This window comes from Dermacentor silvarum, chromosome 1, assembly GCF_013339745.2.
Source record: "Dermacentor silvarum isolate Dsil-2018 chromosome 1, BIME_Dsil_1.4, whole genome shotgun sequence".
NCBI classification, from domain to species: Eukaryota; Metazoa; Arthropoda; class Arachnida; order Ixodida; family Ixodidae; genus Dermacentor; species Dermacentor silvarum.
Window position 1 is genome coordinate 170,433,258 of NC_051154.1, and position 15,441 is coordinate 170,448,698.

Below are 15,441 nucleotides of genomic sequence, written 5' to 3' on the forward strand. Positions count from 1 at the left end.
CACACAAGAGCAAGTGCAATGAATCACGTAATTGCATTTCAGTGGATACCCGGGCACTGCAATATTCCTGATAACACTGCAGTGCACGCTGCTGCAAAGTAACGCACGGCCAATCAATCTTCTTCCGGATACAGATATCCTGTCGTCTCAGCAAAGCTACCTGGTTTGATAAGCAATCTAAGAACTCGGAGTTATGCTTTATCGATCCATGTATAAATCCATCAAATCTGAGAGAAAACAGAAAATTCGAAACATTAGTGCGTCGCCTACGGCTGCACCTGCGTCACGCGACACTTTTTATATCGGATAAAATGTGTCTCTTGTCCACAGTGTTCTTGAGGCCATATACTCTATCTCATCTTTATATTCCCTCTTTAGCGCCCCCCACAGTATATAGGGTAGCCAACCAGACGCATTTCTGGTTAACATCCCTGTCATTTTCTTTCTTTCTCTCCTCCTCCTCCTCCTCCTAGACGAAAATGTACATCATCTCCTCCTCGAGTGCAGAAAATATGATTCACCACGAAGGGTATTGCACGGCCGCTGGATAAAAAAAAAAAAAAAAAAAAAAAAAAAGGTGCGGCCTGCCGCGTGCATCGAAAACAGTGTGATCCGCCGCGGCGCCACACGTCGGGGGCTGTTGTCTGGAATCGGCATAGCAAATGCGTCAGGAACGCGCTTGGAACGCTGTCGCACGTGCAAGCCGACGCGTTCCATCGCCGATGACTAGCGCCGTTCGGCCCAGCGAAGCGACCGACAATGCAACTAAGGCTGTCACATTCGCTCTCATTGCAACGCGCCCGACGCGGCAGGCCGCACTTTTTTTTTTTTTATCCAGCGGCCGTGGGTATTGCAAGCAAATTTGTTGCTTTTAGGTAGACGACCATTCACCCAAAATAAGGTACTTGGTCCATGGACAACAGCGGGCCTTCAGAAAAGAGCACTTCTTGCGTTGAAAAAGTTTTTAGGGGACACAAACATTTTGTTAAAATATTACATTTCAGTTTATCTTAAAAAGCTGAAAGAGTGATATAAATGTTGTTCTTTGTTCTGGGATTTATGGTGGTGATCGTGTTTTAACGCGATAGCGTTTAGGGGCCCCGTGTCGCAGAAAATCCGGCGTCGGCAATGTCGCCCCCGGCTGGGAAAATCATCCCCAACTATGCAGACCCTCCAAATATATTTTACCACTAAAGTTGCTCGCACTTTGTCTTGCATTCTTTACAAAGTTATTCCTCGGAATTTTGAGAGTGACAGCCCACAAACAATTGTCATGAAACAAAACACTGACAGCGCATGCCTTTTATGCTAAATCTTCTCAGACTGAAATATTAAAGGTGCAAACAATAAAAGAAGGCCGACCCACGAAAGAGGCCGCGTTTCTACCAGAAAGCGCGCCTTCGTGCATAGCGTTCACCACCAGCGTTTCCCGGTAAACATTACGGTTACATAAGCTGCAGTTGCCGGGAAGTGTGAGAAACAGTCAAGGATCTTTGAATGCTATCGCGTTCCACTCTTGAAGGCGAAGGTTAACTGTCCTCCAAGTTTTCTTTTACGCTATGTGTAATTACTTGTGTTCTGTGTTTTGGCCCTTTAAAATATTTGACTTTACATATGCACATGTGTACTGAACTCATACAAAAAACTGTGTACTAGGTTTATACATCTGGTGTTCTATGTAGTGCCATGTTTTGTGACATTATTCACTCGTTTTGCGCATTTGTTTCCTTCGCTAAGTCACAAGGAGTAGCCGGTGCCACCATGAAGGCACCAAACTCTCTTATTAGTCATTTCAAATAAATAAAAAAACGCGTGGGTCACGTGGTGTGGGTGTTTGATCGATCGCGTGCTCATCAGAGGTGTTGAAACGTTAAACAAGCATCGTTATGCCTAATACTTTTTGGGCATGCACCTTTTCTCACAGTGGTTCCTTCACCACTCGCAAAACGTTGCATTAGCCTGCAAGTAATCAGTTCGTCCACGTCACATGCCATTAGGCCACGGGAACTTGCGTTTGCATTTAAGCAGAAGGCGCAAACAACTGCATACCCGCCGTGGTTGCTCAGTGGCTGTGGTATTGGGCTGCTGAGTACGAGGTCGCGGGATCGAATCCCGGCCACGGCGGCACGCCTCATAATCCGATAGTGGTTTCGGCACGTAAAACCCCATCATTTAACTAATTTAAACAACTGCATAAGTTGGAAACAAAATATCATTGCACGCATCACGTGTACCTTTGCAGAGCACTCAAATAAAAAAAAAATATGAAGAAAGCTTCGCTTAACGCAGATTCGAAGAACGTTTAATCTTCCGTAATTTTTATCACAGTCTTTCGACTTGGACATGCCACACATCGTACCCTTCGTGGCTCCTATTTTTATATGAGTGCTGAAATCAACGCCGTAGGTATAGCAGAAACGCCAAAATAATCACGTGATGTGGAGATAGCTATTTATAGCTGTCGTTACTCATAAGATCACCATGTCGACGAAGTGCGCACTTCCACACGTTTACTCTGTTGATACCGCCTGATGCACACCATGTAATTCACAGAATCCTTCATTCGCTTTATAGCCAAAATTATTGAATGTTATATTTTTCCGTACTAACAGAATTTAGTTCGTTACGATCAGGCACGGCACGACGTATCTTAAAGACATCCGAGCAGGTACACCTGGGATCAAACGAGTGATCACGTAATTTCAAGCCGAGAGTTCGAATTATATGCCACTGCCGCATTCTTTATACATGCCATTTCTTGTAGTGCATGTAATAATGCACGCGAGAACTTCACGGCTGCTTTGGGCAAGTGAACATACTCGTATAATACATGCATTGATCGCTGAGTGGCTATGGTGTTGGGCTGCTAAGCACGAGGTCGTGGGATCAAATCCCGGCCACGGCAGCCACATTTCGATGGGGGCGAAATGCGAAAATACCCGTGTACTTAGATTAAGGTTCACCTTAAAGAACCCCAGGTGGTCCAAATCATTCCGCAGTCCTCCACTACGGCGCGCGTCATAATCAGATTGTGGTTTTGGCACATAAAACTCCATAATTTAACTAATCGCTGAGAATCGCCGATGGTTTCCAAGCCAGCTTATTTCGTGTTCGTGCACCTTACACAGTGTTAATCGAGACGCAGCGCCTTCAACGTTGGCACACATGCCACACATGCACTGCATGCGAAATTCATGGTATCGTGAAACCAATCTCAAAAAAAAAGAAAGAGAAAGAAAAAGGAAAACGAAACAATCCGCCAGGCGAACACATGAAAGGTGACTCACGAACAGCTTGCAGACTGGGTGTGTCTTAAATGTTGGCTTGCCAATGATGGCCCAGCACACAGCACTGCTCTGAAGACACTGAAACCAAGTTCGAATAATTTTACACACGTCTGCTGTTGCATGCCGGCTGCAGGGTTACGGTGGAGCTTTTTAGTGTTGTCCGGAAGTTTCCAGGTGGCAATGGCGGTTTCCCAAAGCTTTCCAGCACTACCGGGCAGGTTTTTTGAGGACCGCAAGGGATTGTCTTAATGCATGGAAAACTCTTGGTCTCATAACAGCACTTCGCAATAGTTGAGCTAAGGAAGTGAAAGAGTCGCTGGAGACTCATGGTTTTCTCAGTTGCAGAAAACAGCGTGCACTGTGCTTTTTAAATTGATAGCAAAAAAGCAGTTCCCGATGCCGTGCCAAATCCGTAATCTATACTTTAGTGCGCCTGCGCTTTACGAAGGCTCATATTTGTCTCGGAAATCGACCAGCTTGCTTCTCTTTCTTTTATTTTACGACTTTCAATAAAGTGACATTGCGCTTCTACTTTCCAAGCGGCACATTTCTTTTTGTTTCCCATTCTTCTTAACTTTAGTTATTTTTCGTGCTCCCATGGTGCAATCCGAAGATTCAAAGATACTGCATTCGATGGATGCGAAAAGAACACGTCACGCTGCACGTAAAGTCAGTTGTCCTGGCTTCTTAGTGTGACGTTATCAAATCTACGTCTACCCTAGTGAATGCGCTGTTTGGCCGAACGACTCTAAGCATCTTCGATTATCCTTCCATAACAGTTCCGGACTGCTCGAGGCGGTGATTTCAGCCAATGAGCGTTGCGTATGTAGCATCTCGGGCAGTCCTGGACAGTCCAGGCCGACAAATCGAAGAAGCCCATTGTAAGTCATGCCGACACACAGGAAGCAGAAGGCGCTGCGTGCAGACAATTTCTTCCAGTTGCCGATGGGCGGACGAAGTTGAGCTTACGCCCCTTCGCCGCACTTCCACGCTGGACGGTGGGCCCAGTTTGGACCGGAGAATTCTACTCCTGAAGGAACACGGTATGTCCCGTTTTGTTACATGTATTTGTGCACATATTGTTAAGTTAAATGAAACTTTGCCTTCGTTACAAGGATATGACAAGAAGAGGCCTGGGAAACGCATACTTCGCGGCATAGCCTTAGTTGTATTTTTTTTTTCAGCATGCGTTATGTTGCACAGAATAAGAAAGAGGTCGGCAATTGCGTGACAGTCCCAGTGAAAGTCCCTCATTTGTCAGTGCTCGCGAGTACACGCAACTATTTTCAATAAGTGAACGTTTCATTTTCCCTAGAACTTGCAATCGGTTACAGCATCGCTGTTTCAATATTTTTGCACATAATTTTCTTCGGACGTATGTCCCATTTACTTTACCCGACATTGTGAAGACAGCTAAGTTGGCGTCAATAAATGCGTGTTACTTTGTACTTCAAACTTATTTGAAGCTCCTTCATTGTTATACATGCCATTGCGAGTGTGCAAAGTCATTTACGAGCTTCCTCAAAATAGGATTCCGTCCATACTAAAAATGTCGCCTACGCAAAGAGACTTGCAAAAGTTTTTTTTTTTTTCGTTGAAACTTGTTTACGAACGAGTTTACTCAAGTGCTCAACGTTTGGCTCACCCGCTACGGCAGCCCAGTGTAGAGCTATGGCCTTGCGCTCTTCAGCTGGAGCTCGCGGGTTCGATCCCGGCTACGGCGCAGTGTTGCCAGGTTTGGCTATATATAGCCAAATGGGGCTACGGGAAATTTTTTTTGGCGTTGATTCAGACGAGTTGGCTATGTGGCTATATTTGGGCTGCTGAAAATTTGCGACTTGGCTGTGTTTGGGCTATAAGTGGCGCCCTAATCCACGCTCCAGATGTGGCTCTGATCGGGTAGAAGCAAATCTCGAAGGCTGTTATTGCTGGTTGAGCCGGCAGCGTGGCTGTACGTATGTGCATGCGCGAAATGACACCCCCCCCCCCCCCCCTCCCCACCCGCCTTTCCTTCCCTCTCTGCGCCGTTGTCTGAGCCGGTGGCTTGGATCTTTGATGCACTTAAACTTACACCCTGCTTGACCGTTCGGCACCCGAACCCCGGGCATCGGGATGAACCTGGGAGTTGTGGGTTTTTCACAGTATACTGTACTAACATGACTATGTTCAGGAAGGGAGAGCAGTAACATAGGGTCGGGGCCGTCGGGCGATCGTGGCACCGACATGAAAGAAGGGAAGCACGGGTGGAGGATCGCGCCGGGCGCAGCTTTCGACCTACTCCACGTTTCTGGTGCGAATCTTTACTGCCATTTTCCTTTTCCTGTTAAAGGAATTTTTCTTCGTGCTTAGATTCGAGATTCATTTCGATAGGTTGGACGTAAGATCGGATCCTCCTCAGAGAGGAGAATCCAAACATGGTGAAGTGGGCCAAGTATGCAGGAACGTATAAAAAAGAATGGGAGCAAGATCCCGAGCCAAAGGTGGGTTCTGGGGCTGTTACTTCTAGATGGTTTGCCCGTAATGTCATGGATGGAGATACTCATTCTGCTAATATAGAAACATATTTGCCCCGATGACATCAGTGCATCACGTCACATGAACTTCACCCACCATGTTAGCTTAAACAAACAAACAAGAAAATGAGAAAACAAGATAGGACGATGAGACAAATAAGGCGAGATATAATAGCGCGAAAGACTTGTTTTAGCTCATCAAAAAAGAAAAAAAAAAAGCCATGAGCACGTCGCCGTCACAGATCGCTGGACAGCTGAACTTTTACGCCGTAGGCAGAGATAACGTGAGAGATCGATGACGCTGAACATTATTTTGTGTTCACGACAGCTAAAAAGCAGAGTTCGGAGTTAATATTACTGTAAATAACTAAAATAATAATTTAGTACTATCTGTCATAAAATAAAAGCACTGATTTCGCCTTCTGCAGTGATTCACTGGAACTTAAGAACTACCGGGGCCAACCAAAAAGTGTTCTGTGCAAGCATGATGTCGCTGTTGATATAAAGAGCCGACCGTCACGGTGGCACAGACATTTTGTTACGTCGGGTTATGCAAAAAAGGATTGCCGTTGTCGAATGTGAAAATGTATACGCAAATAAAATTGCAAATACCAATGGCTATATTTGGCTACGAAATATTTTGCACTTTTTTTCTGTTTGGCTACATTTGGGCTACAACTTCTCTAGCTTTTGGCTACGCCGCCTCGTCGCACCTGGCAACACTGCAGTACGGCGGCGCTTAGACGCTCGTGTAGTATACAGTCCCCGCCGCGGCTGCCCAGAGCGCAGGAGCGGTGCGCTGTCGTAATACGCTGCCGAGACCCTTAGCGCTGCCTACCGGTGGAAGATGGAACGACATAGTTGCTTCTGAGCGCGCCAGACGGACAGGGCTTCGCCACTCGCTGTCATGACTGCTTTGCGCAGCTCCCCCTTTCTGATGATTATGCTCGATGACAGGGGGAGCTGGGATAGGCGCCAGGCTATCGAGGAACCTTACGCCAGATTGCAGGAACGGTTCTTTATCAGCGCGTGTAGTGGCCAGACCACGCAACCGCTCGTCACGCGACAAAACACTGCGCGCTCGTGCATCCCGTAGTCATCAAACGAGGGGAGCAGCGCAAGGGTTATGACTGCGAGTGGCGAAGCCCTGTCCGTCTGGCAGCGCATGCTCAGAATAAACTGCCGTTCCAGCTTGCTCCTGTAGCGGCCCGAAGGGTCTCGGAAGCGTACGGATGCGCACTGCTTTCGTTCTCTAGACAGCCGTGATGAGGGGGCGCTGTACATCGATTTAGGTACACGATTCAGGTCGAAATTAATCGAGTACCCCACTACAGCGAGCCTCGTAAACAGATAGTGGTTATGGCACCGTAAAAGCCCTGAATTTTTTTTTTCTTGCTTTGGGCGCTGACGAAATGAACTACCGAGGGCAATATTCTAGAGAATACGGGAGCGGCGGCCAAGCTGCATCACTGTGCTTGCTTTCTATAACGGTGGTGCGTTTGCGTTCCAGACGCGGGTGCTGCGTAGGCGCGTCCTCATGTTCTAGTCATCATTCAAAACAGTTTACGTTTGTTGCAACTTTTCGTCAGCATGACCTCACCGATAACAATAACCGGCAAATTATCCAAATTTCCACTAAGAGGATTTATGGACAATCCATTAAGTTTGGCGCCCATTCCAAACATATTGCTTCCGGAAACATGCGTAAACGATACACAACGATACGAAGCTGCTTGGGAGAAGAGAAAAAAATTCATAATAACCGCAGATGCTTATTTATTTTTATTTACAAATACTGCAGCCCGGAAGGGCTATTGCAGGAGTGGGTGAATACGTGGCAAATACAAATCACAATAAAAAGAAGCATATGTGAAAGGGAGTACTCAATAGCATTCCCAAATTTTTTGTGGGTTGTTGCGAGCAAAAAGACTGATAAGTTTAAGTGATTGCTGTTTCTCGTGATTAGGGGCTTTGCACGGGTCAGATATGTGTTAGGGGAGGCATAATATGGAGAGTAAAATGGAGTGCAGAAGTTTCAGAGAATTAATGTGATGACGGTGGGAAAGAGGGGTTAAACCAAGAAGATACAGATGAGATGACGGTGAAAACGTAGCGGCAGTATATGAAACGAACCGCCTTTTTCTGAACAGATTCAATTTTCTCATTGTCCGAAATTTTGTAAGGGTTCCATATGGTAGCCGCATATTCCAGAATCTCTTACAAGTGTTTTGTATGTAATGAGTTTAGTTTCTTTCGAGGCAACACGTAGGGTTCGGGTCAGGTAACCAAGTTTTTTTAGTGCTTTGTTGCAAGTTGTTAGAATATGTTCTGACCAGGATAACCTTGGACTGAACTCGGAGAACAAATTTTGCAGTTAGTCCCAAGGGGTGAAGGATTGAGAGGGATAGCAAGGTCCTCCTACCTCGAATATTACGGGGTAGGAGGAGGAGGAAAAAAGAAGGAAAGGCAGGGACGGTTAACCAGAAGCACGTCCGGTTTGCTACCGTACACGGGGGAAGGGGTTTAAAGGGATGAAAAGAAAGGAGAGAGAGAGAGAGAGAGAGAGAGAGAGAGAGGGAAGAAAGTACTCGCAGTATGAACACGTGTGGTTGTCCAACACTTCACAATCGGTCACTGAGGCCAGTCGACTTCATGAACTGTAACAATGCCTGCGTCGCTTTGTAAGCCTGCGACGCGTGGGGCCACGGTCGAAGATTCCTTGTCTCTTAAAACGGTCTGCTGTCTAATCGGTTTAACACACTCCTGAGAATGTCACGTTCGGTCTCATAAAGATGACAAAAACACAACACGTGTTCCACCGTCTCCTCACAGTTGCACGAGTCACAGATTGGTGTGTCGGACATGCCCAGAAGGAACGAATACGCTTTTGTAAATTAATGCTCGCATTTTTATAGCCAGTATAAATAGCCAGTATAAAACTGAACACGCGTTCGTGTCACATTACTCCAAAAATTATGGCAGTACTCATCGCACGATGACTGTCGATTATGAGTAGGGCTCCGTGTTTTCGGTGTTTATTTTTCTTGAAATTCGGAGGGTGTTTTTCGGAGTTTATTTTCTGGCAGAAATTCGTAGTTTATCGGAGTTTATTTCTCGTAAATCCCCAATGCTCCGAAATTTGGAGTTAAATTGTGCATTATTGTCAATACTCCAAAATCTTAGATGAAATGATATCTGAACCCCAAAACATTAGACCACACACAAGCACAAATACTTGAATGCAAAACATCTACGTTTGTGCGTATTACAACCTAAAAGCTTGTTTTGTAATTGACGCACTCATACTTCAAGAGGACGCGTTCACTGATGGAAGCACGCTCATTTAGATTGATGGTTTTCAGCTTTGAAAATGCCCTTTCCACGTTTGCGCTAGAAGACTCAGCGCGAAGCGAGAAAGCGCTGGCCACTGGACAGTGTGAAGTCTCCAAAGCGACAGGGGTTCAACAATGTTACTGAATAATTAGCTTTGATAGTTCGCAATATCCCTCATGAGTTGGCTCATGTCGTCAGTTTCAAGAAACACTAACTTAAAATTCGGCGCATAGGTTTCGAGCGCGCGGGGTAACTCATGCTTCACATTTAGATTCACAATTTGAACACTATACCAAAACGATTCACTGGTGTACTGGAGTGCATCGAAAAGGTTCCTCTCAAGTGTCTGACTCCACTTTTCAGCGACAACAGCGTAGTATTCATGAAGGTCTGCGACAGTCGTTGAGCGGCCATACGCCTCTCGCTCCGTGCGCGACGAGCCCTTTGTTAAATGTGCCATGGGTGAGGTATACGAGATACTGTTGACGTGAGGTAAAGTTTATATAGACCAAACCACCCGACGCATCAATGACTGCTTAGAACATGCCCTTTCGGTATAGAACAGAACAGGGTCATATTGGCCTTAAAATAGGAGTTTATGTGATAAACCCGAGTTGTCGAATTTTACCGGCGAGTATTTATCGGATATTTTCCGATTTATCCAAAAACACGGAGCCCTAATGATGAGTCATCGCCCGATGGTAATGCGATTAGCATTTGAGCAAGGTAGCGACGCACAATTCCTGAAGTCACGTTTATTTAGCGCCTGTAGTGGTGATTCTGAGATTTCCGCTGGAGTGGCGATGAGGAAGCTGGAGTGACGACGACTGAACGATCCCGACGGTATCAAGACGGTGATGTGACAGCGAATGTATGACGAATGTTTGACGACGATGACGGCATGACGCGAGTCGGATGACGAAAGCTGGAATGACGACGATGCAACGACCATAACGGCATCGCGACCATGAGCACGAGGCCTAGTGGCCCTAAGCTGGTAGAAAAGTTGGACTTCTGGGTTTGCGTAAGAGGCTAGATAGATAGGCTGAAAACGGCCTGAAGTAGGCAAGGAATGCTAATCGCATTAAAGCACGGTGTTCATTCGATTACTGCAAAAGCACTGCCGTGTGGGGCCTCATGCAGCCCTTCGCAAGCGAACGTTCCGTGCTGCAGCTCCCTTTACCATTTGTTTCACTGTGCCGTGCTTCCAAAGTCGATCACCTGATCACGAACAGTCAGCCTGCGGAGAGTGCGCATCAAGCAACCAGCCTTCTCGCAGTCTGCATGCCTGGCACGTATTGCTCCCTCTTTCTTCCACCGCTTCCCATGCTCTCTGGGGCGTTGCTCTGGGCTCAGCATTCAAGGTTGCTCTCGACATCGTTCTCGTGAGCGCGCAGTTAAGACTAGCGAACGAGCACGCTGGCAGATAAAAAAAAAGACACGTGCGCGCAGGGCCTCGAACTCCGACGCACCACTGCTGGAGAGCGCAAAAATGCAGTTTGACTGCAGCTCCTGCGGGATAGCAGTTAGGCTGCGCTGCAGTTAACTTGCGGTAGGCTGCACTGTCCAGTCTAAGACGTGGACAGTGCAGCCTTCCGCAAGTTTATGGCGCGCGGAAGTCTCGCGTATAGGTTAGAAATGTGGTAGTCGCACGAACGTGTACCAATTGAACTGTTCGATTGGAGGGTAGATGGATCGGCGGCGAGAATATTTCGTCTTTTCCCGTATTTCACGCTCCGAAAGTTTTTTGCCGTTGCTGGTACCTTTTCGTGATTTGTGTAGGAAACAAAATAGTCCCTGGTGTGTAGCCACGGGTGCTGCGGTGTTAGGAGCCCTCAAGTTCTGATAAACATCCCCCTCCCCCTCTAGGAAAACGCAATAGGCTATTGCGGGAAGCATCTGCCGCAATGTCTTTGCTACTGATGTCATAGCTCATTGCAAAATACTTATCAATCAAATCCGGCGGGGGGTTTGGGGTTGTAACCCCCCCCCCCCCCCCTGAGGCCGACCTACCCCCTCTTTTGTTTAACCCCTTTTCTTTCCTTGCGCATTTGAGTACTGTAACTAAGATGTAAGACGCGCAATCGTCTGCACACTCGCAAAAAGCGCATTTTTTGACAATTTCCCCTGATGAAATTGAAATTAGTGCTGTTTAGATGGTATTGGCAAACTGTCAACCCCCTCATTGGCAGAGATCCTGGGTGCGCTACTGTTACATGCCTATACAGCAGCATAATTGCGATAGGCTAACTGCTGCCAAGAAATACACCAGTGGCAAAATGCGGGCGTACAGGCACGCTGGAATAAATATTTGCTGTATAAAGCGATATACGTATATAATGAAACGATTGTGCAAAGGGCGTGCATGCTGCCGCCAGAACCTTTCTACCCGCCTGCCCGCTTTCATGTTTCGCCATATAGTGTCAGGGACTCGTTACCTCTATAGCCTTCGAGGTTAAAAGCTACTCGTTCACGTGCCTCTTTTCATAAAGCTAATAATTTAATTCATTCTCAAATTCTGGGGTTTTACGTGCTACAACCACGATCTGATTATGAGGCACGCCGTAGTGGGTGACTCCGGATTAATGTTTACCACCTGGGGATCCTTACCGTGCCCCAATGCACGGTACACGGGCGTTTTCGTTTCGCCCCCATCGTAATGCGGCTGCCGCGGCCGGGATTCGATCCCGCGACCTCGCGCTTAGCAGCGCAACACCATAGCCACTGAGCCACCACGGCGGGTGAAAGCTGAGGATTGTAGACGTCGATTAACATGTACCGTGCATGTTAACACAGAAGTGGCATGTTGGCAATGTTGCGCTTATGTTCATCTGCATGCGTAGGAGCTTAGCATACTCTTTGCAGCTAACCACGCAACTATGTCAACAAATCAACCATACTAGTCGATTTGTTGTCATATACCCACCGCGGTAGCCCAGTGGCTGATGTTGCTCTGCGGCGCTCGAGGTCGCGCGTTCAGTAGCCGACGCGGCGGCCACATTTTGATGGGGGCGAAATGCAATAACGCTCGTCTACTTAGATTAAGGTGCACGTTACAGAATCCCAGGTGGTTACAATCGGAGTCCCCCAGGCTACGGCGTGCCTAGAGAAATGATTTTACTTGTGGTCATAGTCCTAAGCTGCAGGCATGATGTTCAGGTGATCAGATTTTTCGTGAAAGCTGTCCAATGCGACAATGGTAACGCAGTTTTCAGCAGGTGGCACGGTTCCTGATAAGGAGGCTAAGCTGATCTGTATATGTATAGCGTGGTGCTCATACAACGGACACCTGCGGGTCGAGTTAGTCTGTGCGAACACTTGTGTTCATTTCATGCTTTTTCGATCGCTAAGCTTTCTGTAGCAACTCAAAGCGCACATTGACAATATATGCAATGTTCACGTCGTTGCAGGCACCGCACGTCTCATTGGGCGTTGCAAAATTCAGTATACTTCACTCAAATAGTTTAAGCTATTGGTGACATACAAGTTGCATATAAAAACCGAAACATGTGTGTTAGGCTTCTGCGTTGAAGAGGAGCAATAATTTGCGCGTTTTTTAAAGAACTTAGCATCCAAGCATTGAAATATCCACTCCTGCTCGGTTACACGTATAGTGCCAGCCTTTATAAGTTTACTTTCACATTTACATCAGTCCGCGCTGTTCACTTCCATTCTCACATCTATCTCGTGTAGTGTATGTTTATGCGCACAATAAAAATGCGCATCAATGAATGCCGTCAGGAGCGCGCTTTGAAGGCCCGAAGTTGGGAGGTTGTTACAGCCGGTCACCCGAGACTTTCTTTTTTTTCGTCTGAGATGGTCATCTTTAGATACTTTTTGCAGTGCATCGCACGTCATTACAAATTCCTGAATGAAGTCGAATAAGCGTCGATAAGCATTCGTAGCTTTTTGTGAAAAATAAGCACCACAAATTTAGAACCTTACTCCAAGGTGGTTTTTAGAGGAAGCCGTGGTACAGCAGAGACGCTACTGGCCAAGTTGATCGCATTTATTTTCAGCCTCGGAATTGAAGACTAATTTTAATCTAACAGTTCTAATTCTATCATAATTTTCCAGTCACTGGAAATGTCCTAACGCTGCCGACAAATCGCACCAACTGTTTCTCAACAGTAATTTGCAAGTGACCTTTTAAAGACTCCGCCATTTCTATGAAACGTGTTACGCAAAGAAGCTTGGATGAGTTTGGCATGCTCGTTACAGGCTCAAATTTGGATATCAATCGACGGAATTGCAGATCATTCACTGCAGCCGTAGTGCTGTCTCACGCACAGTCCATTCATATGGTGATGCGTTCCATTTATGCAGTGAATTGAGCCTTTCAACCCGGTCACAGAGGTGGTGTCATGGAGGTGACAGACTTCATTGGTGAGACGGGAATCTACCAGAACGTGATGCTGGTGCTCTCGATGTACCGGGGCATGATGCTGGCCATCAACAACCTGTGCGCCTCGTTCCTCTTCCCTGAGGTGGACCACTGGTGCGCGCGGCCGCCTGATTACGCACACTGGGACGTACAGCAGTGGAAGGCAGAAGCCATCCCGCACGGAGACTCTGGGATAGAACAGGACTCGTGTATGCACTACGCCATTTCAGACAAGGGCGGGTTTGACAACCTATCAGTGGTTTCTTGCAATTCATGGGAGTACGACCATTCCGAGTTCTGGCCCTCAGGCACAGAAATGGTGAGTCCTTACTACTACTGTTTTACGCCAACATGCGGGCCGGCAACTCCTACAATATTAGTGCTAGGTTGACAGAAAGAGCAAGATGTCTTGCGGTGCCGACACAAAGATAGTCGTGAAGTGCACTAGTGACAGAAGACAAGGGTACCATGAAACCCATGTGCTCGAACGGCAGCAAAGCCACAGTTTGGCGTATATTTTTATATTTTAAAGTTTCGCTCCTTGTCGCCGGCAGACTATGGCAATTCGGGGTGCGGGAACTATTGTGCATATGTGAGCGCCATCTTTAACATATAAATCTGTTAAAGCGGCCATAATGTACGCCTGACGTCGGCAGCTTAGCTATGTCCAGCGTTTACAAGTTGACACATGTTGCTTCAGCTAGATCTTTCGAACGTGTATATGCACTGGCGAGCTCTGCTATGCCTCCTGTATGCTACATGTTCCTTTGCGCGTTACATTCAAACTTGAAGTGTAACTTTCTTACGATTTGATGCTGGTGGCATGCAGCCCGGTTTCTTCTATTCATAACTTAAAATATTGAAGGCAAGCTGATCAGTGTTCTCTGCCGTGTTTTCAGTGGCTTTCACTGGCTTTGACTTCATTAGTGCTAAAGAACCTTGAAGCTAAATTACAACCAATTTTATAGAAACGGCCGGCGTTCCGCCAAAGTGCTCATGTGGCTGAAAGAGCATTGACGATACGAAAGGGGCGATGATGCCGGTTTTCGCTGGCAAAGTGTACCAGGTCAACTACGGCCCTAGAAGTTTTCCACCACTCAAGCGACGCCTTCACGTATGGCGATCTTACTAAGGCGATTATGCCTTTTGGCAAGCAAGGGTCTGTTTCCTTGAAAACGGTCCTAAGAAATTTTCATGAAATTTTTTGAAACTTTCATTTTCATGAAAGTTTCAAACCACTTCCCTACCGTAGGGAAGTGGTTTGTCTTCATGAGTCCTAACCTGATAAGGCCTTGGAGTGCGCCAGACCAGACTATATCCATAGACCGAAAATCGTCAGATCCTGATCCTTGGCGGGCACCTTCCCTAAGATGGGGGTGCCGACGCAGGCATTGAGATCGGCCGTGCGCTGGTCATGGCAAATCCCTGGATCTCGTACGTGCTATGGTACCGCATTCTTCAGTCTTATTCAGGCACAAAATATAAAGTTAGACTTTACATTGTGAATCCGTTTGTGTCGTAAAGGGCCTTTCTCGACACATGAGAACATAACTACATCACTTCTCCGGTATTTCCACACTCGAAGCTGTCATTGAAGAAAGTGCCAGTGCAGTGAGGAAAGGTAGGTAATGGGTAGAACATCAGACTGCGCGCAGCCGCCTGATTACGCACACTGGGACGTACAGCAGTGGAAGGCAGAAGCCATCCCGCACGGAGACTCTGGGATAGAATAGGACTCGTGTATGCACTACGCCATTTCAGACAAGGGCGGATTTGACAACCTATCAGTGGTTTCTTGCAATTCATGGGAGTATACGACCATTCCGAGTTCTGGCCCTCACCAACAGCCCCGGGCACCAACAGCCATAACCGTTGCACAAATAAAGTTTATTCCTATCCCATCCATCAGATTGCTGGTGTAGTG

The 15,441-nt window shown here is 46.9% G+C and overlaps 1 protein-coding gene across 1 annotated transcript in view; it reads left to right on the forward strand.

Annotated features, from left to right (window-relative positions):
• The first annotated feature begins 4,106 nt into the window (after positions 1–4,106).
• LOC125939648 (solute carrier family 22 member 6-B-like) overlaps positions 4,107–15,441 on the forward strand; it is a 52,275-nt gene continuing 40,940 nt past the window's right edge. Inside the window, exons 1-2 of the mRNA XM_049673202.1 lie at positions 4,107–4,330; positions 13,460–13,836. Coding sequence (XP_049529159.1) covers positions 13,498–13,836 — 339 coding nt within the window. The 5' untranslated portion in view covers positions 4,107–4,330; positions 13,460–13,497. The remainder of the gene's footprint in view (positions 4,331–13,459; positions 13,837–15,441) is intronic.